Below are 22,712 nucleotides of genomic sequence, written 5' to 3' on the forward strand. Positions count from 1 at the left end.
AGGTTGTCAGATGGGGACTTAGCATTATCCCGGGGATAAAGATACTGGCTGGTAAGCTTGGCCTAGAGGAATGGTTAGTGGTAAATAAACATCTTAGGAGTGAGTCGTGTTATCCGAGAGATTTGGATACCAGGAAGCTGGTTTAGCTCAGAGGATTTTTGTAATGGATTAAGGGAATTCCGTAAATAAAAATGTCCTGCTCTTGGAGTAACTCAAAATACTTTGCCTGGCAAAATTTAAACCCCCCAAAATAAATAGCATGGTTCTAATTTCCTTTAGAAATAGATCCTTGGTGTTACGTTAAAACTCTGCTCTTGTTTTCTCTTCCACACAAGTGAGCAAGAACAGTGTTCGTAAAGTCACATACGCTTCTAGAGGAGACCCGCTGCTTTCCTGCAGTTCAGTGGCTGCATCACAACTAGGGAGGGAGGTTTTCCAGTTGCCCAGCCTGCCTGAGGATGTGGAGCTTATTGATAAGTTTGCTTACTGCTCTCGCAGACCACAATTCTGCAAACACTTCTGCCTGTGCTCACAGATATCCACAGTGAAATCCCTGAGGCTGGTGGATTCATCACAGGCATCAAGTTGAGCGTGTGCTTAGCAGGAGTAAAGATTCGTTCCAAGGGTCAGGTTTGTTCCAAGGCCTGGCCCTGATCCGCGACTGGGATTTTTCTGTCCTACAGCAATGCAGGTAACAGAAACATTTGCCCCGCTGGTGGTGTGAAATAATTCTGCTCTTTCCTTGCTCCTCGAGCCTTGGCTGGATGCTCTCGCTCCAACTCCAGGAGCCCTCTGGGATTCCACCTCTCTTATCTTGTGCCCATATTTCCTGCTAGGTGGGGGTGGCGGGACTTGTGTTCGTCCAGATGGGAACCCCTTTGTTTTCAGACTTTGAGTAGATAAGTAGGTGGGGTGTTATGATTGAACCAGAGGTTTGGGTGTAAATGTCTAATGGAAAGGAATCTGGGAAGATGTGTGTTTTGAGTGGGAATTCTGTTGCTGATTTATGGGTTTTTTTTCTATTTTTGAGTCACCTTACCAGGAAATGTGACCAGTCTCGGTTTTTTCCCATTTCCTCTGTTATGTTCAAATTCAGGAGCTGTGATTACCACGTTAATTTTCACCATCAGAACATGTGGCCCTACTTTACGTCAGCAGGAATTTCCTGTAAATTAAGTTCTGCTAAAAGAAAGTTGCATTAGTGGTAGGGATGAAAACTAAGAACTATCGCTTGTAGAACGGCCGGCTGTTGTTGCCTGACCATACAAGGAGATAAGACAAAACTATCCAGAAAACAAATGCATCTTTTTGTAACCCACACTTCATTTTTTACGACGTTATTAAATTCCCTCGGAAGGCTTTCAGCAGAATTGGTTATTGAATTCAAAAGCCTGGCAGTCATAGTATTTTTCCACATACATTTTGATCTGATCTATTTATCTGATTGTTTCAGATGTGATGCATCGAGCGCTGGCTCCCAGTGCTAGCAGTTTCAAAGTTTCAGCAGTTACTTCTGATCACGTTTGGGTCTTTGGCTTCATTCCCTGTGGAGCCTCAAACAGGTACCGTGCTGTAATTGGGAATCCTCTCAGTAAAACACCCCTGGATTGTAAATGCTTTTGTTTAGGGAGAGCCAGCAAGTGTCAGAACTATAAGTGACCCACCAGATTAAATTGCTTCCTACTGCACGGGAAAGGCCCAAGGGAGTTGGGAATGCAAGCCTTTGGGAATTGGGTAGGCCTTGGCTCTCGCTCTTCAACTCCATGGTCTACCTCAAAATGTCTTAATCAAGCGGTCATTTCCCTCCACAGCCTTTGCTGGCCGTTCTTTTTCTGGGATGAACTGTATGTTGTCTGTGGCTGTGAAGCTTTGTTGCAGTGCATCCCAGGAGCAGGAGGCAAGCCCCTCTCTCTTCTGTGGTAAACGAACCTCTGGTTTTCTTGCCCTCTTCGAAAAGCCCCATGTGAAACCAGACTTGGATACTCCACGTTCCTTACTGTTTTCTGGAGGATTAATGTTTTGGGGCCTCAGCCTGGTTGGGACTTGCTTCTTCAGGGGGGTTTCTGTTCCCAGGTGCTTTCTCCATTTGTACACAGAGCTCAGATTTTAATGTTGCTTTCCGTTACACTGCGATCTCTTTGACTTTAAAACGGGTCAGGGTTTCAGGCTATGGGAATGCGGCCATCAATTTAAATGAGGACAGGGCTTCCCTGCTTTCACAACGTGCCACCCTGGAATGTGGAGTTACTCCGACACATGGAAAACCCATCCCTCTACTGCAAAAACGGTCGCTCCAAGTTTTTTATCCCTGCTACCATTTGTCACTGTTTTTCTTATTTTCAGCTGGACTCTCCCTGCTGGCAAAAGGAAAATCTGGGATACTTCTTCCTGCTGGGTGAATTTTCTTGGTGGAAATTTTCCTTGTTATTTCTCTGTCAAGAGGATTTCCTTTGATACAAGTGTGCCTGGGTGGGCCACACAGCAGATGTCTGGATATTTAAAATTCTTCCTGAGCACAGTAATCTGTAATCTCAAGAACCAGTAGTGTAGAGCCAGGAGTTGTTGGTTTTGTTCTCCTTTGAGGAGGATTAGTTCCCAGCAGATGCCCTGAATTATTTCACCTTTTGTCTTTCATTCTTTTTCCTATCAAATAATTCATCCGTTTGTCATCTTTATGTGGTCGCTGATGACACTGGAAATGGTTCAGATATAAAATGAGCCCCTCTGCTTCTCATCTAAATAGTATCATTTTGGCTCTGCCAGCCCCCCTGTCAGGTCTCCTTCTCCATCTCGGTGGCTGCAGGCTTTGTCATCTCCTATCACCTCTTGCTCGTTTCCCAGACACCCAAGTACATTTATCCTGTTTCAAAGCTATCTCCTGTTACATTTTGTGCTCTAAAGGTACTTGCTAGGTTATTTGAGGTAAGCAAAAGCTCTCCACACCTCACTGCCCAACCTAATGAGTCCGGGAAATTTTAAAGCACATCTGCTTAAAGTGCTTGAGTGCTTAACTCATTCACACCTGTCTCTGCTGCCAGACATTATTCCTGTTAATTCAGTTCCTCCCATCTCCTCCCCATGGCCCAAGCCACCAGTTCTTTGATGGATGAGGAGGTGGAGAGCAAAGAGTAGCGGCCGAGTTTCACAAAGGTTTTCTTCTATGGCTGATCTGGCAGAAGGAACCTTCTCCTTCCTCCCTTGGCCACGCAGATTTAATGGCACTGATCTGAGTGTTTATTCTGTTGCTGGGCTCCCCAGTCTGGTCCACTGTGTTGCCCAAGCTTGCACCGTCCCTGCAAGACAAACATCAAGAGCTATGTGGGGATCTACAGCAGGGAGAGGAACAGTGCCCAAGTTCCAAGGAGAAGGCTGTACCTCTCCTTCACTGCCCGAGTCTTGCTCCCTCCAGTTTGCTGACAAAAAGCACAATGTGCTTTTTCTCTTGTCCCAGGAATTGCTCAAAACTCCACATGCTCCTGGCTTGCTCTGCCCAGGATTACCAGCCTCTTCCTCCTTCCCTGATGCAGCTGCCGCTGCTCTCTTAATGGCTTGGTCATGCTCTCCTCATCTCCAACCAAAATGCTCTTTAAACCTAAAACAAAAATGATTAGGCAGGCTTAGGAAACAGCAAAAGCTTCAAAGGATTAAATGCTAACGCTTCCTGCTACCCTTAGAGAGATCAAACATTCTGCGCTGTTAGCCCTGCAGCAGCAGAAAATGGTACTAAATCTTCCCCAGCAATCAGGGGATTTCAGTGGCGGTGCAGGATTGCATGTAAGGAGGAGCGGGAGACTGATTTATGAAGAAAGATTAAAATGACTAAATATATATCTCTTGGCCGAGCCACTGCTAAGGAGCAATGTGACAACCGTGCAGAAGAACCTGAAGGGCACAAAGAACACAAGGAGGGTAGGAAGGTTTGGGGTGTCGTAAAGGATCGTAGAAATGACTCAAAATATGGGGTGATGGTAGCAACGACTCAAAATTTGGGGATCGTGATGCGATGGCAGGAGACTGAGGCTTGGTGACAGCTGCGGACGAGCACCGTCGCCTCCCGGCTGCAAAGTCCTTCCCATCCCTGCGGTCCTGGGGTTTAAACCTCAGTTAAAATACTGCGAGTGAAACTGCTAATACCTGTTTTTATATATATATATATAAAAATAGCCGTTTTGGTGAGCTGAAACCAACTAGAACAGCAACAAATGGCTCTTTTTGGGAACCGCGGAACTGAGGACTGAAAACCACTTTGGAAATTATTGGGGGGGGGAACATGGGACTCTCCCATCGATAATTAAAAGGAAAAAAAAAATCAGGGAAAGCTATGAGATTGCTGAAGACGAGAGTGATTGAGCTTCTCTAAGACGATTAAGGCCAAAAAGCGCGTTTCTCTCCGGACTGTATGAAGGTCTCTACGGGGCCCGGAGGGGAGGAGAGGGGCCGGACGGGGCGCCCCCCCCGTCCGGCCCCTCTCCTCCCCTCCGGGCCCCAGCGGGGAGGACGTAGGCCCCCGCCCGGCCCCGGCCCCTCCTCGCCGGGCGCTGCCCGCCTGACGCCTCCCCCGGTCGGCGCGGCCATGGCGGCGCGGCGGCGGTGAAGGGAGGCGGGTATGGCGGGTCCCGGCGGGGCCCCTCCACGCCTGGCTCTGGTCCTCGCCGTTTTGGCAGCGTTGGTCGCCGTTAAGTACTACCGGGACGCTGAAGTAGCCCGTCAGCAGGTAAGGGGGAAAGGGGAGAAATGGCGGGGGAGAGGAGGAGGGAAAACGGTCCTGAGGCCGCGCTGCCCCTCACGGAGGGGAGGGAGGGAGGGAGGGATGAAATGGCGGGCGGACCCGATCGCGCCGCCGTCGTGGGTTTCGCGAGGGGAGTGGCGGCTGCGGGGATGAGGGGAACGCGGGCCTTGAGGTGGCCAGCAGGGGCGAGGTGGCTGCTGCTGGGCTGAGGGGATCGCCACACAAAGGTGGCCGCTGGGGATGTGGTGGCTGTGGGGGTTGGAGGGGCCACCAGGGTCGAGGTGACTGCCAGGCATCGGTGGGCCACTAGGGTTCAGGTGACGGCCAGGCAGCGGTGGTCACCAGGGCTGAGGTGGCCACCAGGCGTGAGGGGAACACTAGGCATCAGTGGCCATTGGGGTTGAGGTGGCCACTGGGGATGTGGTGGCTCTTGCCAGGCTGAGGTGACTGCTAGGCAGTGGTGGCCGTGGGGGTTGAGGTGGTCACCAGGGTTGAGGTGACTGCCAGGCATTGATGGCCACAAAGTTTGAGGTGGCCACGGGGCCTGAGGTGGCCACTGCTGGGCTGAGAGGACCACAACACATAGGTGGCCACTGGGGTTGAGGTTGCTGTGGCCAGGCTGAGGTGACCACCAGGCATTGGTGGCCACTGGGATTGAGGTGGCCACAGGGGCAGAGATAACTGCCACTGGGCTGAGGTGACCACAACACCAAAGGTGATGACCAGGGTTGAGGTGATCACCACGACGCTGAGGAGACCACAGAGCTGTGGTGGCTGCCACTGGGTTGTGGTGGCCACGGTACATTAGTGGCTGCAGTCTTGAGGTGGCCACTGCTGGGCTGTGGTGACCATGAAACGGTGGCAGCCAGCACCAGGCTGAGGTGACCATTGAGCTGTGGTACTTACCACATGCCAGTGTCTGTGGGCTTGAGATGGCCGCTGCCAGGCTGAGGTTTTGCAGAGCAGTGGTGGCCACCGGGCTTGAGGTGGCCACAGGGATAGTGGTGGCCACCACCAGGCTGAAACAACCACGGAGCTGTGGTGACCACCAGGCACCAGCAGTAACGGTGCCTTTGGGGCTAGCTGCCCCTGCCAGAAGGAGGAGGAAGAGCGGCAGCACCAGAGCTCAGCCCTGCTCTCGGTGTAATGCTTCACACCTCCTCTCGAGGTGGCCTCCTTCCTGCTTTATTCCCTGTAAAAACACCCAAAACTCAATTTTTTTGTCCTTTTTTTTCCTCTCATACTAGAAATGCAGGTCTTATGTGCTCTGACTGTAGAAGCAGCAAAAGAGTAGAGGGTGTGAGCTGAAAAAATGGGAAGGGGGTTTTTTTAGGTTTTTGTGTTTTGTTTTTTTTTTAAATTATGCAGATTGACATTGGTTTTGGTTATAATCCATATAATTCAAATGGCTGCCGCGTGCTTTGGAGAAAGCACACCTTTGTTAAAGATCACACTCCCCTGGCTCTTCGCTTCAGTGTGCGTCCTTGAACACCTAAAAAGGTTCATGGAAAAGAGCAGACTTCTTGATATTTCTATGCTAAAAAAGACAAGTGTTTTTAAAGGATGTCTCTTTTCTTTGTCTCTTCTTGCATTGCAAAAAGGAGAAAATGGCTCAAACCAGATAATTAGAAGAATTCTTCTGACAGGGACAGAAGGGTTGGGGGCAGTCCTTCACAGGCTGGCTGGGAGGACCTCAGCCCTGCCTGACGAAAAGCCAGGTCTTCTGGAGGTTTTCTTTTTCCTAGAGGACGGGCAGACGGCCGTGACTGGGCACTGCCAGAGAGGAGAACAAAATGCGAACAGCCCAAGGTTTTTGTTTTTTCCATCATCTTGCTTGAAACATATGTCTTGCCTCTTTCTTTGGAAATGTTTATTTAGCTAAACAACCCACAAGCAGGTGGGAGAAGAAAACTCTTTGTGAAAACCACAACTCTCCTCCTCTACAAAAAGACTGAAAAAGCTCAGTCTTACTCCTCTGGCACAAACAGGGAAACTTTTTATTTCTTATAATCCAGATTAGAAAGAAAAAAGAAAAAACCCACAAGCTCTGGAGAGCTTTTTTTAACGTGAATGTTATCAGAAAGCAAAAGGCCAAGCCCTGACATCTCTCTGCCCTTTTAAACATAATTTTTGTCATCCCTTTTGACTGACTGCAGCAGGACTGGTACGTGCTCTGCGGAAGTCTTTGTTCCTCTGTGGCTGGGGTCTTATCTCTGGCCGGGGGGGTCCCTGCGGTCCCGGTGTGAGTGAGGTCATGCAGAAGGGCTCCTGCGATGCTGCCGCTGAGCTGCCATGCTTTGTGAGTGTAGAAATTAATGTTTCCGAAGGGAGCGATCTGTCCTACAGGGCTGTGCAGAGCTGCCTGGAGCATGCCTTGGCTGAGAAGTGCCTGTTTTAACTAGCTCTGGGAAGGGCAGCGTTGTCTGGAGCAGGCAGGAGCAGGCAGCATCATCTGGAGCAGGCAGGAGCCCAGTACTGATCCTATTAGTAGGGAGGCTGCATTCAGCCGGCTCCTGGCACGCGTGTGGGATGTGTGCACACGTGTAAGTCACCTAACCGCAAAGCTACCGTATCTCTGGCCGGCTGCAGTTGTGGGAATAATTATCTGATGGTTCCGCAGCTGATGGCTTTTCACTGCTTAACCTGTGTGAAAGTGCAGGCTGAGAGGATGAGAGCGTGCTCTCAATTTGGGTTGATTTTTGGGTGCTAACGTGCAACACCAGGCACCTGTATTCCTCCCCTTCGTGTTCTGCTGCCTTAGACACAGAGAGAGATGTTCTTCTGTATGTGTAGGGTATAGCTGGTTCTCTTCCTGCCTTCAGCCCTGTTAAGTAAATGATCGTGACTTTTTCCTAATGCTACAGCAGCAGGCAGTCTAACCAACTGAAAACTTTGTCACTCATTTGCCTCCCATCCCTTGAGGTCTGTGTCTGTGAAGTGCAAAAAGAAGAAAGACTCTAAAAGATTCATCAGCAGGGAATTGCTGATGTGCTGTGGAGAGGACTAGGAAATGAACCGTCTCTTCAGAGCCCAGTACGCATCCAGGACAGCTTCCTCTGCAGAGGAGGAAGCCATCGTGTGCTCCCTGCACACTTCCCTGCGCCGTGAGCCGGCTCCCAGACAGTGAGCGATCATGCGGGCCCTTACGAGGTTAATGCATTACGTGCCGTGCATGAGCAATGTCTAGAGCCGAGAGGGGTACTGAAGCCCGGCCCAAGGCTTCCTGACGTGACCCTGGCACCTGGCTGTCAGGGAACAGGGCAGTTGCTCAGGAAGATGCTGTTGTCTGTTTGTAGGGCCAAGAATGTGCATGCCCATTCATTTGGGGAACAAAGGCTCAGTTTTGGCCCCAGGAAGGTGGACAGTCCAGAGTGGATTCTTCCTGTGCATAAACAACCATCTTGTTCCTTCATTCCTTTTTTCAACTGTATAGTTCCTGCATGCTCCCCTCCCTGTCTTTCCTCAGCCATGTCTGCGTCCAGATCTCTGGTTTGTATTCCAGGGTCTTTATTTCTGTCTGCCTCTGTCCTGAAACTGCCCTGGAAGGCTCTTAAGTGCTTTTGTTGCTGCAGTTGACGGGAGCAAAGCCTTCCAGGCTGCATTAGTGCTGCTTCAGGCTGGCAGGCAACAGATGGAAAATAAACTAGTTCAGGAGCTCTGGGGATGGTAATGGTGCTGCAGGCAATAGAGAATAAACACGGTTAAACAGCAGAATACAGAGTGTTTATCCTTGCAGCTTCAGGCTTTTTCGGGGGTGGTAGGGGAAGCTGCCCCAAATGATGGGTCACAGGGGATGTGCTGCAGGCTGGCTTGCAGGGATGTGACTTGTCTGACTTGCTGTATGTCTCTCTCACACCAACGTGGAGCGCTCTTGTTCTACTTGCAATTTGTCCCTTTCCCTTCAGTGCTGATGCTGCAGAGTGGAAATGACTAGAAGCATCTAGAGCCTTTCTGGGGCTGCTCCGAGGGAGACATTGCGTTTCTGTAGTCTCTTCCACCGGATGGTCTCCGTGTGGGCTTTGCAGAGGAAGAAACTGAGGCACAGGGTGGCTGGGATCTTGCAGAAGTTTCTGGAGAAGACGATGGGGTTTGTGGCTCCCCCATGTATGGCCAAATGAGAAGGCAGCGCTCCCTGCAGAGCAAGGGGCCGAACTGCTCGGTCCAGTCGTGAGGCCAGAGACTTGGAGGGGAACCTGACCAGAGCAGGGCAGTTGTGCACAGTAGTGCTGGTGTGGATCTCAGACGTGTGTGAGTTAAGTTCCTTTCTGCAGAGTTACAAGGGCTCAGTTCCTTTGTGATTTTGTAATGTGGATAGTCATGTATTTGACTGCCTTTGTTTCACTGCACATCAGTTAATTACAGAAATCATGATCTCCAGGTGCTCTGAATATCTCCAGGTATGGGCCTAACTATCTGGAAAAAGTTGAGATTTTTCTGACAAAAGACTTTGAGGCCAACTCTGAGCAAATGATTGAGTTTGACTTACTCAGCCAGATGTAGTTTTAATGTGCTCATGCCAACAGTTCCTGGACACCGATCCCTATTGTAAATAGCACAAAATCCTGCCAAGGGGCGTTAATCTTTCGATTTGATGGCTGTGTTTGTGTGCTGGAAAGAATGCAAATTAACTCTGAAGCTGAGAGGGGCTGGAGTGAATTTCTGCAAGAGGGTAGAATGGAGTCTCACTTGCCTCTTCTTCCCAAACTAGGAGCTGGCACTGAAGTCTTTGGGAAATGAGGGGCTTTTTCTCTTTTCTTCTCTGGACACAAACAATGATCTGTACCTCAGTCCAGAAGAGTTCAAGCCGATAGCTGAGAAGCTGACGGGTAGGTATCTGCCTACTTTGCAGAGCTCTCTCTGCACAGACTGAGCAAAAGCCAGAGATAATGCCCTCAACAGTTTTTATTCATGTCTTTATTTTTTTCTGGGTGCTGTTTTGGGTCTTATTTGCATGAAGAGAGGCTGCTATGCTTACATGTTTTTGAAAAGGCTTAAGCACTAGACATCACTTTCACAAAGTAGAGTTTTTATAAGACACAAGATCCCATTGCTGGACTAGCAAAGTATGTAAGTTACTTTGTCTAGAGCTTAAAGGGGATTTGGGATGGGTGAATGCGACAAATACGGCTCAGCCCAGGCTAGGCCAGAACTATTAGTGAATCGCAGCGCTTCATTCATACACTCCTCTAGCAGTCTCTCCTAGATAGCAATTGTGAGAGAACTCATGTTTGGAGACTGTATCAGTGTGTAGGAAATGTCTCTTGGTGGTGCCAAGCAGGAAGAAAGTGGTGATGATAATGTACAGGAGAGCTTACAGCACAGTCAAAATACAGACAGTTGTTTGCTTGTGTTGTAATGAATTGGGTAAAGCATGAGTCCTGATCCCTCCCTGGTGAAATGAGACTGCTTAACTGAGCCATAGGGTTTAGGGAGTCAACCACTAAAAGGAGGGCTCCCCTTTAATTCATGCAGCCGAAGCTGGTCTCTGGGTTGGGTCTGAATTCTGCCACAGTGTAGGGACATCTGGGAAACTCTCAGTGCTCCTGGATTTGCCAGGATAAATGTGTAATCGCTTCACAGTTGCTTAAAAGGGGAGGGAGGGGAAACAGCTGCTTAAATTCTTGTCCCTTTGTCTAGGGGTTGCTCCCATCTCAGAATTTGAAGAGGAAGAAACGCCTGATCCAAGCGGGGAGACGTTGTCCATTGTGGCTAAATTCCAGCCTTTGGTCATGGAAACAATGACAAAGAGCAAAGACGGTTTCTTGGGAGTAGGTATCATGCAAGATGTGCATGTCCAGAAATTCTGGTATAAACACATCCTATGGGCTGGTAACATCACCAGGAGTAAGTGCTAGCGTGTTAGGAGGGAGAGATGGTCTTGCTCAAGCCCGTGGGATTTGCTACAATGAGCAAGCTCACTGCTTTCTGCAGTGTTTCAGTGTTTTCAGTGCACTCAGCAGCACTGTGCCCCAATTAATACGCCCTTCCTGGGAAGCTTGAAGCAGACGTTAGAGATGGCTGTCCTGGAGCTAAGCCCAAAAGCCGTGGTGTTATGTGGTGTGTTCCCCTCTCTCCCATTTCCTGTTACTCACGTAATTGAAAGTTGACAGAACTATTTGGTGGTGTTTGGGGTGGTAGGAAGAATTTAAAGCGTGATAGATTTTTTTTCCCCTTCTCCAAAGCCTACTTACATCCATCAAGAGTCTGGTCTAGGCTCTGATAATGTCTTTTGTTCACAGATTTCTCATGTCGCTCTGTCTGGGCTGAGGAATTGGACTGCCCCAGCAGCCCCTATGAGTGTGATGCTTGCCAGGCAGTTTAAAGCCTTCCTTCCTCCAAAGAATAAACTGGATCTTGGGGATCCGTGGTGGATAATTCCTAGCGAATTGAACATCTTCACTGGGTATCTTTCCAACAACAGATTTTACCCTCCGCCTCCCAAGGGCAAAGAGGTGAGAGACAAAACTAATTTCTATATACCTGAGAGGTAGTTTGTATAAATGTTCTGCCTTATAGCCCAGATGAATCTCAGGAATCCCTAGAGGGACAAAGCTATTGCATTATGTCTCCCTGGACTTTCTAAGGGAGCAAAAAACACTGCAGCATACAGCCAGGAGTACCATCTTCTAAATTGGAGGTAAAACTGAAAGCAGGCAAAAGCTCTGGGTGTCTGTTATGGCCAGATGAGGCTGACTTGAGTAACTTCATCTTGCTTTAAGTGTTTGGGTTTTTAGGCTAGTCTTTCCCAGACAGGGAGAGGAGAGGGTTATTCAGAAAGCACTTGTATGAAGTGATCATGCCTTGTGGAGCAGTTGCCAAGTGCCACCCCAGAGGTGAGCATTTCATTGACAAGTGAAACGATGTGTATACGTAGTTTGTAAAGCCAGGCGTGTATATCGCTCTCCCCCGGGATGCCTGGGTAGGTGTTAGTGATCACCTAGTTGATATACCTTCGCAGCCTGGTGTGTTTATTGATTCCATACCCACTCTTTCAAAGTCTTAAGTAGTATTGATAGAGGCAGCCTCGTAGATCAGTTTACTGTAGTTCAGACATTCAACCGACTGGAGTGATGGAAGTTTGCAAACATGGGGAATACCATAAAAAGCGTGGAAGGTGGATTTATTTTTAAAAGCAGTCTCTTGCTTTATCTCCTTGTTTTGTGATTAGGTAAGTCTCCAAGCTAATTTTTAAGTCATAGCAGTTCTCTTGCCTTCCTGATCTGGCGGGGAGTTACTTTGGAGCTGCAGCTGGCCTGCAGTGGAGAAATCGTTCTCATTTTTGCCCTCTTACAATTCTTTCTCTAGATCATAATTCACAGGCTTTTGAGCATGTTCCACCCACGCCCCTTCGTCAAAACCCGCTTTGCTCCCCAAGGAGCAGTGGCCTGCATCCAAGCCATCAGCACCTTCTACTATACCATAGCATTCAGGTAAGGCCAGGGGTTCAGGGTGTTAGAGGAGGGTTTGGGGACACTTCTCAAGCAGTTCAAGGAAGAGGGTGGTTCGCAGCCAGCTCTTGCCTGTGTGTGATGCTTTGCAGATGCCCAAAGAGGGCACCCGTGCTCCTGGTGTCACCGAGTCCCTGGTGAGGCAGGGACTCTTGCCCAGATGCAGGACAGCAGCTGTTCTCAATCACCCTTGGTTTGGAGCTATCCCTGGCTGAAAGGGGAGAGTCTGATTACCAAGAAATTTGTTAGATTTTGGTTAATTGGGGCAGTGGAGTGCCTTTCCAATGGGGAGAGTCTGGAGAATCGTCTTGTTTTACTGGGAGTGTTGCGTGCAGGTTTTATTTGCCTGATGAAGCTGAAAGGGTCGCCGAGTCGGTCTTAGTCTGTTCCTGTGTTTCAAGGAATGATAATTCAATTCATCCTTCTGGATGGACACATACTGCCCCGTTCCAAAAGGCATCTATATTGGAGATGATCCTGACCCAGGAGATCTGCTGCAGTCTTTTTCCCTCTTCATTGTGTGACATGAAAAGGTTTTTGAACTGAACCTCTGCCCCAATTTAGCTTTATAATTTCTGGTGCCTGGAGATAACTTCTCCCTGCTGTCATCTGCAGTGCATGATCCATTCTCTCCTCCCGGCACTGCAGCTGATGGCTTCTTTCTCATTTCAGGATCCACGCTGAGTTCCAGCTGAACGAGCCACCAGACTTCCCTTTCTGGTTTTCCCCAGGCCAGTTCACAGGTCACATCATCCTCTCCAAGGATGCTTCCCATGTCAGAGAGTTTAAGCTCTTCGTTCCCAACAACAGGTGCAGCTTTTTCTCTGTCTTCCTGGGTGCTGAACAGACTTGAGGATTGTTGTAAAGGAAGCCCAGTGGAACCCAGTGGCCCTGGGATCCTATCCTGTGCAGGACTGGGGGCCGTGCGTGGCAGGAGGCTTGTGGGCTCTTTTTATATGAAGATATGCGTGCAGTGACAGCCCTGTCCCTTGCAGTATGTGGGCATCCTGGCCCATGCATGGAAGGCAGATCTGCACTCTGAGCTTTGGGCAGGCTAGTTCTGCTGTTTGCTTATCTGTTTTCCCCGCACATCCTTCTCTGCCAGTGGTGGTCACGGTCATCATGTCCTCAATGCTGTAGATACAGTTGCTCCCTAAACTGGTTCTGATGCAGTTTTTCAGCAATAGCTCTGTTTATCAACAGGTCTGAGGGGCATCTGGTTTGGAAGAGGCAGGGAAGGACAAGGGCAGGGGAGAAGCAGGGCAGAGGTTGCTGGGGACGCAGAGTGTGGGGTTGGGGATGGTTATCCTTGCGCAACTGGCACGTGCTTCAACTGAGCATCCAAGTCTGAGCTGTCCTGTGCCAAACCACTTCAGAGGGAGGTACCCGCAGGCGTATGGGCAGGCAACAGTGATGGGGAGTTTAAGTTGGCCTGATAGTGCCCTAGAGACAGGCAGCAGCCTCTTCGTTAGTAGCACTGCTGCAAGCACTACTCCCCTTGACCTGTCCCAGCAGTCCTGGCTGTGGCAGAGACTCTTGCAGATGTCAGATACCTGTTGCCAGCTTGCAGAAGGCTCCTTGGGTTTCTGTGATGGATGAGCTCCTGCTTTTCAGCCAAGTCCCTGGAAAATCTGAGTGAATTGAGCTCTGCAGTTGTCTGTAAAACTGGCAAATGCATCTCTACTAGTCACTGAGGATCCCTGACCCATTTGAGGGTCTGATTCACTCACCAGTAGCTGTCCCTCGGTACTTGGAGGATGGGGGGAGAGGGGCAGGGTGTAGAGAGCAGCCCCTGGCAATCCCAGTGCCTGGTTCAAAGTGCTGAAGTTCAGCAAAGCCTGATCCTCTTGCTTCAAAGTATTTTTTGCTTGGTATTTCACAGGTTAAGGTTTTGTGTGCATAGCTTCAGACTAGCTCATTCCTGCTCTCTGGCAAGCAGCTGGAAGCATTTCAGGGAAAAGAAGCTTCAAATCTCTTTGCCCATGACGGCTGGAGTGAAAATTCTATTACAACATTACCCTGGTGACTCAATCCCTATGGTTCTGTCAGCACATTTGTTACAGCAAGCAGACACTTAGGCCTCTGCCAGAAACTCCTTCCAAAAAAACATTTTTAAAAGTTCAGCAGGATCAGATTGTGCAAGTTAAGTGCTGGGAAGGAAGGAGTAGCAAAGACACCTCTTTCTTCTGTACTTTGACAGTACTCAGAGGTGTGAGCGCGTTTGCCCAGAGTGTTGGGTGGGTGCCTGGGCCCTGATCCAGCAGGGATCTAGTGTTGCTGGTCTTGTGCAGGGAACACGGTGATCTCCGAGGAGCCAGAGGCTCTAGGCTTCAGTGCTGGCCCTGCAAGGGGAGGCGTTGGATGTTCTCATTTTTTGGTGTTCCCCATACACAGCTTTAGTCTTGGGTGACTCTGAACATATCGGGTTCGCCTTGCAGGTCTCTGAACGTTGATATGGAGTGGCTGTATGGGGCGAGCGAAAGCAGCAACATGGAAGTGGATATCGGTTACCTGCCTCAGGTCTGTCGTCACTCTCAGTCCTCTCTGTGTGTGCAGCATCTCTGCTGCCATATCCCTAAGCTGTATAACCTCAGCTATCCCTGTTCTTTAGAGCTTTCTCTTGAACATTTAGGTATAACAATATAATCTGTGTTGATGTGTCTATGTCCTCTGCAGCTGTGTGGCTCCCTATTGCCAGTTCTTGTGATACTTTATTTTTTTTCTCTCTGTGTGGGTTGAATCCTAAGCTCCTGGAGTCATGTGTCTTTTTCCATTTTTAGAAAGTTGTCTGACAGGCAGGGGTGAAGATTAGGAGCTGAACGCAGGCCCTAAGCCCAGAGGGGTTTATGAACAACAGTGTCTCTGAATCTTGAAACTGCATGAGGTTATTCCTCTATTTTATGGTAATCCCCGCTCTTGGGACAGAAACATAAGTCAGGATTTTGAATGCCTGAATTTAACAGTCCCATTTTCTCCTAAAGTAGATCCATGTTTCTTTATAATTGCCAAAAATCAGGAAAAGAGACTTACAAAATAATTTCAGAGGTACCAGAACACTGAACTGTTCAGGAGGGTCCTGAACAGCTTTCCCTGTTGCACCCTCTTGTGGCTAGCCACAGGGCTCTGCTGGTGATATGAGCAAGAGCTTCCAACTAGCCCTGCAGGTCCCAATGATTTAAGGATCTGGTGTCCCACAGTCAAAAATCTCCACTGGGAAGGTGGGAACATGGAGTGAACAGGTCTCATGCATTTCCAATCTAGAGCACAGTCAGTATCTGAAGGAAATGAAGTTGCTTTCCTGCTATTCCCCAGTAAAACACATCTGCAACTGGTGAAGTGCAGCTCCAGGAGACAGTAGATCAAGCTGTATCTTCATTAGAAGCTGCACAGTCTTATTTCGCATCTTTGTCCTGTCCTGGAGTACAGAAAAAACAGGATTGGGATGTTTGCAATGTCCAACTCTCAACCTGTCCTCCTGCAGATGGAGCTGGAGTCGACAGGGCCTTCAATCCCCTCTGTGATCCATGACGAGAATGGAAATGTGATTGACAGCAGGGATCCCTCAGGGGAGCCCATTCAGTTTGTGTTCGAAGAGATAACCTGGCAGCAGGAAATCCCCTGGGAAGAGGCAGCCCAGAAGCTGGAAGTGGCAATGTATCCATTTAAGAAGGTGAGGAAGGGGCCATGCTCTTCCTTGGCACGTTTATTTGAGGCAGGTCACGTTCACTGAGATCACCAGTCACCTCGAGTACCAGCAGAAACCAGAGGCCACAACCTGATCAGCATTTGTGATAGTGTGAGGGTCCCTCTCCCTCCCAGGCACTGCGTGTGTGGTTTGATGGACTTCCAGTTTCCAGATGAGGGAGTACAGCATCTCTGAAAGGCCGTTTGGGGTCGCACAGCGGCACAGGCAGGAGCAAAGCCTAGATGTCATGCGTCCCAGGCTTGTATTGTAAATGTCGGCTCATCCTTCCTTCTTCTTATCAGTAGCTGCCGACGCGATTTCTGAGCGAGGCAGGTAATCGCACTGCTTACAAATGGTTTTCCTCTGGCGTTACTTTTGCAATGTTCAGCTACCTTTGGACCAAGCTTTCCTTATCAGCAGAAAACACACAATACGCCTGTGCCTCTGCATCCCGCAGTGAGACACAAATTTATAGCATTGGGTGACCCAAACTATTTAACATGCCAGTAGCCTGTGGAGCAGATGGCTACTGCCTGTCGCTGCTTCCTTGGCTGAAGGGACACATTTCAGTGGCTGCCTCCTTGCGCCTGAGCTTACAAATGTCCCTTTCAGCTGCCAAGATGTTAATAAAATTCCCTTCATTTGAGCGATTGGAACAATCTCTGTGCAGAGTCCCTCACAAACAGTTTTTAGGCCGTTTCAGTGAGGTTTTGTAATAAATACCTCGAGGCCAGATTTCCCAGACTGCTGAGGTGTGTTTGCAGACAGCCCGCCCGCAGTTGTGCAGATGCTCTCTGCAGTGTGTAAGGATGGGGCTCTGCAGGTGCTGGTAGCAGCCCACAAGCTGTGAGGGACTCGCTACAACCTCACCAGGAGATGAAGTTGTCCCTGAGGAGAGCACCGCGGTTGTCATTTGCTTTAATCTGCAGGATCTACTGCAGATTTAACTCTGTGTGTGTCACCTGTGGGATGTGGCAGGTCTGGTTCCTTCAGACCCTGCTCGGTTTTGAAGTGGGCTGTTCTGTGTCTGTTTCTCAAGCCCTCTCTCTGCCTCCAGGTCTCCTATCTTCCCTTCACACAAGCTTTTGAGAGAGCAAAAGCAGAAAAGAAGCTGGTACACTCAATCCTGCTGTGGGGTGCCCTGGACGACCAGTCCTGCTGAGGTGAGGACGTTCCCAGCATGGTTGGACAAATGATGTGCCTCCTTCAGGCTGAGAGGATGGCTGGAGGTCAGGGAGCTGGTCAGGAGCCAGTGGTAAATGTTGTGTTACTTGTTTTGGCACTGAAGATCCTGAATAGAAAGGACCTGGAATTGGGGAATTACTGACCAGAGCTTAGGTCCCCAGTGGCAGGATCAGATCTATTTGAGACAAGCCCTAGACCAACTTGCTAATTCAAATGCCTTCGTCAAGGGGGAGGCATGGGTCTAATTTTCCCCTTTGTCTTCCCCTCTCAGTCTGCTTGGATAGAGGCAGCATCTGCAGGGTGAAAGGGACACTGCTGTCTGCTTTGTCCCTGACGCCTGCGCAGGAGAAGCCAGAGCCAGATACGGGTTTGGGGATGTCCTGATGTGTAGCTGTTTCCCAAACAGACACCTAAGAACTTGCACACCACATTGGGCAGGAGTGATGGGTGGGAGAGGGGCAGGTATCTTTAGCCCTATCCGTGCTTAAAAACACTCCAGCTTGTGTGGGCTCTGCTTGGCATGAACAGTACGAGGCACTCGGGGTGGATCCACAGGGCCTGATCCTTTCCCAAATGCACCAAACCAGTCAGTCTCTGTGGCAAGCTTGTCCTGGTCCTTCTGTTGCCCTGCAAGGGGCTGGGGTCTGCTTCAGTGAGTCTTCTCTGCCAGCAGCACACATGGGAAACAATAAGCTGTGGAAAACTGCCAACAAAGGAGAAAAAAGACAATGGGCTGGGCTGGGGGGAACGTGAGCCAGCTGCTGCAGCAGCCAGAGCGGTGGCATTGTGGTGGCATCAAACATGGCAAGTCAGTTCAGGAAGCACAGCAAACCACTGTCAGCCTCTTCCTATGCCAGGTTCAGGGCGAACTCTCCGGGAGACCGTCCTGGAAAGTTCGCCCATCCTCGCCCTGCTGAACGAGAGCTTCATTAGCAGCTGGTCGCTGGTGAAGGAGCTGGAAGAGCTGCAGGTGAGTGTCGCAGCCACAGCTGCTGCCTTTGCATTCAGTGCTGGTGAACGCAGGCGGTGCTTGACGTGGGGGTGCTAGCAGGAGGGGCGAGTTCACACCTGCACCAGTGGGGGATTTCGGTTCCAAGCCTTCCGTATCCTAGTGATTGCAGGGGCCAAGCAAACACCAGATGGAGGCAGGCTAAGAAAATGGCACAATGACCCCCTTTGCTCTGTCATGGTGCCAATTTTGAAAGCTAAACCAGATGCTTCACTGCGAGATAGCCCTGCGCAAGGCCATTTGTGCCACCGACAAACTGACTTCTCTGTAACCCAGGGAGCAACCAAATACTGTCTGAACCCTGAGTCTCCTGATTGTACCTTTCCCCACTTACCAGCCTGTCTCTGGGCCTGTGCTGTCAGCTGGAGTCAGTCACAGAGCTGCGGACTCTGGGAAAAGCTGTGATCAGACTGCTGGTGTGCCTGGGAACTGCCAGGGATGGGATGATTTTATTGTTTGGGGAGAAGATCTGCAGCCAAGATGTGAGAGGGAGACTGAAAGGGAGTAGTAAAACAGATGGTGAGAATGGAACCAGTTACCACAATGTTGCAAAGCAGCTCTTCGGTCCCTCCCTTCCTCCGGTGTTCAGTGTACTCCTCCTGCGCAGTTCTGCTAGTTTTGGTGTGTGCAAACATGATTTGGGGGGGGGGGGGTCTTCTTACAGACCAACAGAGAGAATGAGTTCTACAGCAAGCTGGCTGACCTGCACCTGGAGAAGTACAACTTCCCTGTGGAGATGATCATCTGCCTCCCCAACGGCACGGTGGTACGTTCATTACCTCTTTAGCTGGGCTTGGCTCTTCCCATCAGAACGTGCTCTTTTCAGGGTCATCTGCAGACCCTGAAGTGAGTGTCTGCTCCCCCAGCCGTTCCCTGGCTCCTCGAGCCTTTGTGGGACCACAGTCCTCATGTTGCTGTGCTCTCAGGGATGCTGTGGCAGACATACAGCAGCTCTATCAAGAAATCTGAAACAAATGTTTTTTTATTTAGAGACAGAACAGCAGCAGCTCTGGGCAGGGAGAGAAACAATCAGACTTGAACCCCATGTCTGCCTGTGTTTCATCATTGTCCCTGGCTGGAGGCCGTGACCTTTGGGAAGCCATTGTAGCTCATTTCCTGCACCCGTTGTCCCTTGTGCTCGTGCTTTGGAGAAGATCTCTCCTTGTCAGCTGAAAGCACAGAGGCATTTGAAGCTCAGGTGCTGGTTTTGCAGCTATGCTGGGCTGAGAGCATGCGCCCCAGCAGTCAGCATGGTCGGGCTGCCATCTCCCCAACCCATGCTCAGAGCTACGTTTTATGCCTGCATGATTTTTCCCAGATCGCCTTCAATCATCTTCTTAACCTAAGTGAGGTGTTGGGACTCTTGGGGGAAGAAAGAGATCATTGTCTTTCACACATCTTTCTCTGACTAAAATGCAGACCTGAATCCTGGATGCCGAATTAGCATTTGCAGAGTATTAGAGATTTTTACAGTCTTGTCACCCGTGTCCTGGATAGAGGCCAAGGCAGTGGTTGGGGAATTGTTCTGGCCTTTAAAGTCTCCTCTCCTCGGCTGTTTTCTTTCACAGGTTCACCATATCAATGCCAACTACTTCCTGGACATTACTTCTATGAAGCCCGAAGATGTTGAAAGTAGCATCTTTAGTTTCTCCACCAATTTTGAAGACCCTTCTACTGCAACTTACCTCCAGTTCCTGAAGGAAGGACTGCAAAGAGCAAAACCATACCTGCAGACCTAAAAACAAAGGCACCTGTATGCCCCACAGAGATGGCCAAAGACTTCAGAGATCTATTTTGATTACAGCAATTCTTCCTCATCTTCATGGCAGACATCGGTGTTAAGATGCAGACAGTCCCAGGATGTCGGTTTGAGGCTAAGTTTCAAGTGACACCAGTTTACATAACCTGCCCTTTTGAGTTCAGGCAAATCTTTAGAGGAGTGAAAATACTTGAATCTCTAAATATTCTCGGTGCATACGCCTTGGTCTGCCATTCACCCTCATGTATTTCCAGCTCCTATTCAGACTCTGTGGTGAAACTCATGTAACAGCTATACCAAGCGTCACCCAGAAACCCCAGATCTCAAGGACTGGACTGTGTGTAGAATCATGGAGAACAAGCATTGCCATTACGACCGAACACTCGTGGTGAGCGCCTGTGCCCTGTGGGCGAAGGTGCAGAATCCAGCACAGGTGGGAAGCTCCATCCTGGTAGCCAGTGGCTTCCACAGCTCCTCACCAGTGGCAGCTCTGAGCTGTAAGCTGCCCTGTGGTTTGGACGCCAGCTCTTCACGATGGCATTTGTTGACAGCAGTGGCGACCAGTGTGTAATGGGACTGTAGCTGGTAACGTGTAGACGTGAACGTAGGAGGTTCGAACCAGAGGCTGGAGCTGTGGAGCAGCCTCCTCAGCACCCTGTGTGAGATGGTGGGAGAGCAGTCTCACTTAGGTTCTGTGCACCTGAGGGAGGTGGTGAGGCTGACACAGTGAAATTAGGAACAGAGACCAGGGCATTAGGGGTATGGTGCAGCTCAGAGACATCAGGCATGGATTAACTCGGGGGCCAGAGCTTCTGTTAGCTCCACCAGCACAGTACATGCACTCCAGGCTACGGGACGTCGTGCCCCCCCCACTCAGCCCAGGGCTGCTCTCACCCCACTGGCTTTGAGAGCTTTGTTCTCCCGGTGTCTCCTCAGAGGTGAAATACTCCGTCCATGTTTGCTTTGAGCTTCCAAGTCACACTGAAGTGTGAAGTTCCCTTTGGGAACGGGACGTTCAGTGTTGCACTGAGAGCATTAACTGGTTGAGAACTGAGCAGTTCTAAAGCCAGCAGTACTAAAGAAATCTTCAGGAGATTTTTCCAAAGAAATTGGACAGAACACCATTGTCCCTTATCTGTAACCACCCTGAGCAGTTGCTCCTATTCTGTACCAATGCCTGGCTACAGAGTGAGCGTAAATTGGAGAAGGAAAGGTTAAATGAAATGGGTTTCAAAGCATCTACCTGTAGGTAGGTGAGGAGACAAAGCATCCTCAATAGATGGCTGCAAACAGCCATGGCTGTTGATGCTTTTTCTGCTCTCTGAAGCACAATTTTGTTGGACCAAATCAAACGGGGGGGAAAAACCTTTTTTTTTTTCCGGAAGGGGTATTTTCATAGCTGGGAGGGACCCAGGGGTGGTGATTACCTTGTCCTCACTCTGCCCCGGCCCTCCTGCCTGTGTCTGTGGCTGGAGACTGAGCTTAGATGGACCTCTGGGCTGAGCCAGTGTAGCTTCACTAATTGCTGTAGTGAGATTAATTGCCCCTGGGATGTTTCTCAGTATCGGCTTTATAACTATGCATTAGCTCTGCACTTTTCTAGCACTCCAAGGGCCTACAGTAATGATAGGCTCGGATCTGACAGCGCTTTCAGCTGTGGAAAGCGCCAAAGCCTCCAGGCAGCGTTCGAGACCAAGCTCCTGTCACAGCGGCGGTCTCGGCCCTTCGGGGGACTTTGGCCCAAGCGGAGAGCGGCAGAGGAGACCGAATGCCTGCCTCCCCCGGCTTCTCGGGCGGCACAGCTGTAGGGTACCTCTGCCCTTCTGGCTTTTACAAAGCTTCACGTGAGGAGGTTTTGTTGCATCTTCCCTGAACCCCTGGGTCAGGGGCTTCGGATGTGGAAGTGGCGCCTGTCAGTTGTGCTCGGGTGGAGAGTTCCTTCCATTTGTTTTCCTTTCCACCAGTTTTGCAGCAGAAGGGGGCCGGAGAGGGCAGTGGCTGAGCAGGCAGGGATTGCTGTTGTCTTCCCAAGGCCCAAACAGGCAGAGCAGGGGCTCTGCAGCGCCAGGGCAGCCTTGCAGCCTTCCGCAGGTGGGGAGTTGCGAGGGGCAGCGTCGCTCGGCTGACCCTGCGGATCCCAGCAGAGCCAGTGCCTGCGACAGGCCCACGCGCACGCAGGGCCCCTGCCTGAACCCGCGCTGAGCCCGGGCCCCCACGAAGCCTTTGGGATCCCTGAAAATACATTAGTTTTCCCTCTTGGAACTGCCGGTCCCCTGCAGCTCTGCCCGGAGGCACCTCTGAGCGCTCCTGGGGTGAAGGGGGTTCGGCTGAAGGAGTCTCCCCAGGCTGGAGGGGTGTGGGGGGACTCGACTGCGTCCCCTCGTTAACTCATTAACTGCAAACCTGCCTAATTGATCTGTCGCCGCCCATTCGCTGCCGTGGGTGAGGCTTTTATTAATACGCGCCAAGCTTTTTGTCACCTATTTGTAACCTCACGAAGTTTTTTCGATAGGTTTGTGATACCTCGGGGGGGAGGCGCTGCTTTTCCCCACCTCCTGTGCTTCGTGACGCTCTGGCCTGAAACCCGCAGCGGGTCAGAGCCGATGTCTGCCAGCGAGGCTCGGGGGGAAGCAGCCCCGCGCGGTTCGGTGCCGGTTGCCGTGACGGGCCGCCGGGCCCGGCTGTAGCTGCCACTTGTTAAACCCGTCCCACCACCCTCGGCCTCCTGCAGTCCTTGCCTCCTCCGGGATGGGATGGGGGGGGGGGGGGGGGGGGCGGGACACACGGCAGGGCCGGGTTTGGGGGAGCGGGGAGGCGGCGGCGGGGATGGCTCGGTGTGAGCAGGGGGTGGCCTGTCCCCGCACCGGGGCTGCCCCACAACACATCCCCCGCGGCGG

At 50.5% G+C, this 22,712-nt stretch overlaps 1 protein-coding gene across 1 annotated transcript; it reads left to right on the forward strand.

Annotated features, from left to right (window-relative positions):
* The first annotated feature begins 4,527 nt into the window (after nt 1-4,527).
* Nucleotides 4,528-22,534, forward strand: SELENON (selenoprotein N). Its single transcript, XM_075773992.1, has 12 exons — nt 4,528-4,714; nt 9,438-9,555; nt 10,367-10,497; nt 10,969-11,181; nt 12,035-12,159; nt 12,850-12,987; nt 14,616-14,697; nt 15,659-15,847; nt 16,920-17,025; nt 17,905-18,017; nt 18,721-18,822; nt 19,625-22,534. The coding sequence occupies exons 1-12, from the start codon at nt 4,607-4,609 to the stop codon at nt 19,793-19,795; spliced, it is 1,596 nt and encodes a 531-aa protein (XP_075630107.1). The 5' UTR covers nt 4,528-4,606; the 3' UTR covers nt 19,796-22,534.
* Nucleotides 22,535-22,712: the final 178 nt, after the last annotated feature.

This window comes from Balearica regulorum, chromosome 22 (assembly GCF_011004875.1).
Source record: "Balearica regulorum gibbericeps isolate bBalReg1 chromosome 22, bBalReg1.pri, whole genome shotgun sequence".
Classification (NCBI taxonomy): domain Eukaryota; kingdom Metazoa; phylum Chordata; class Aves; order Gruiformes; family Gruidae; genus Balearica; species Balearica regulorum.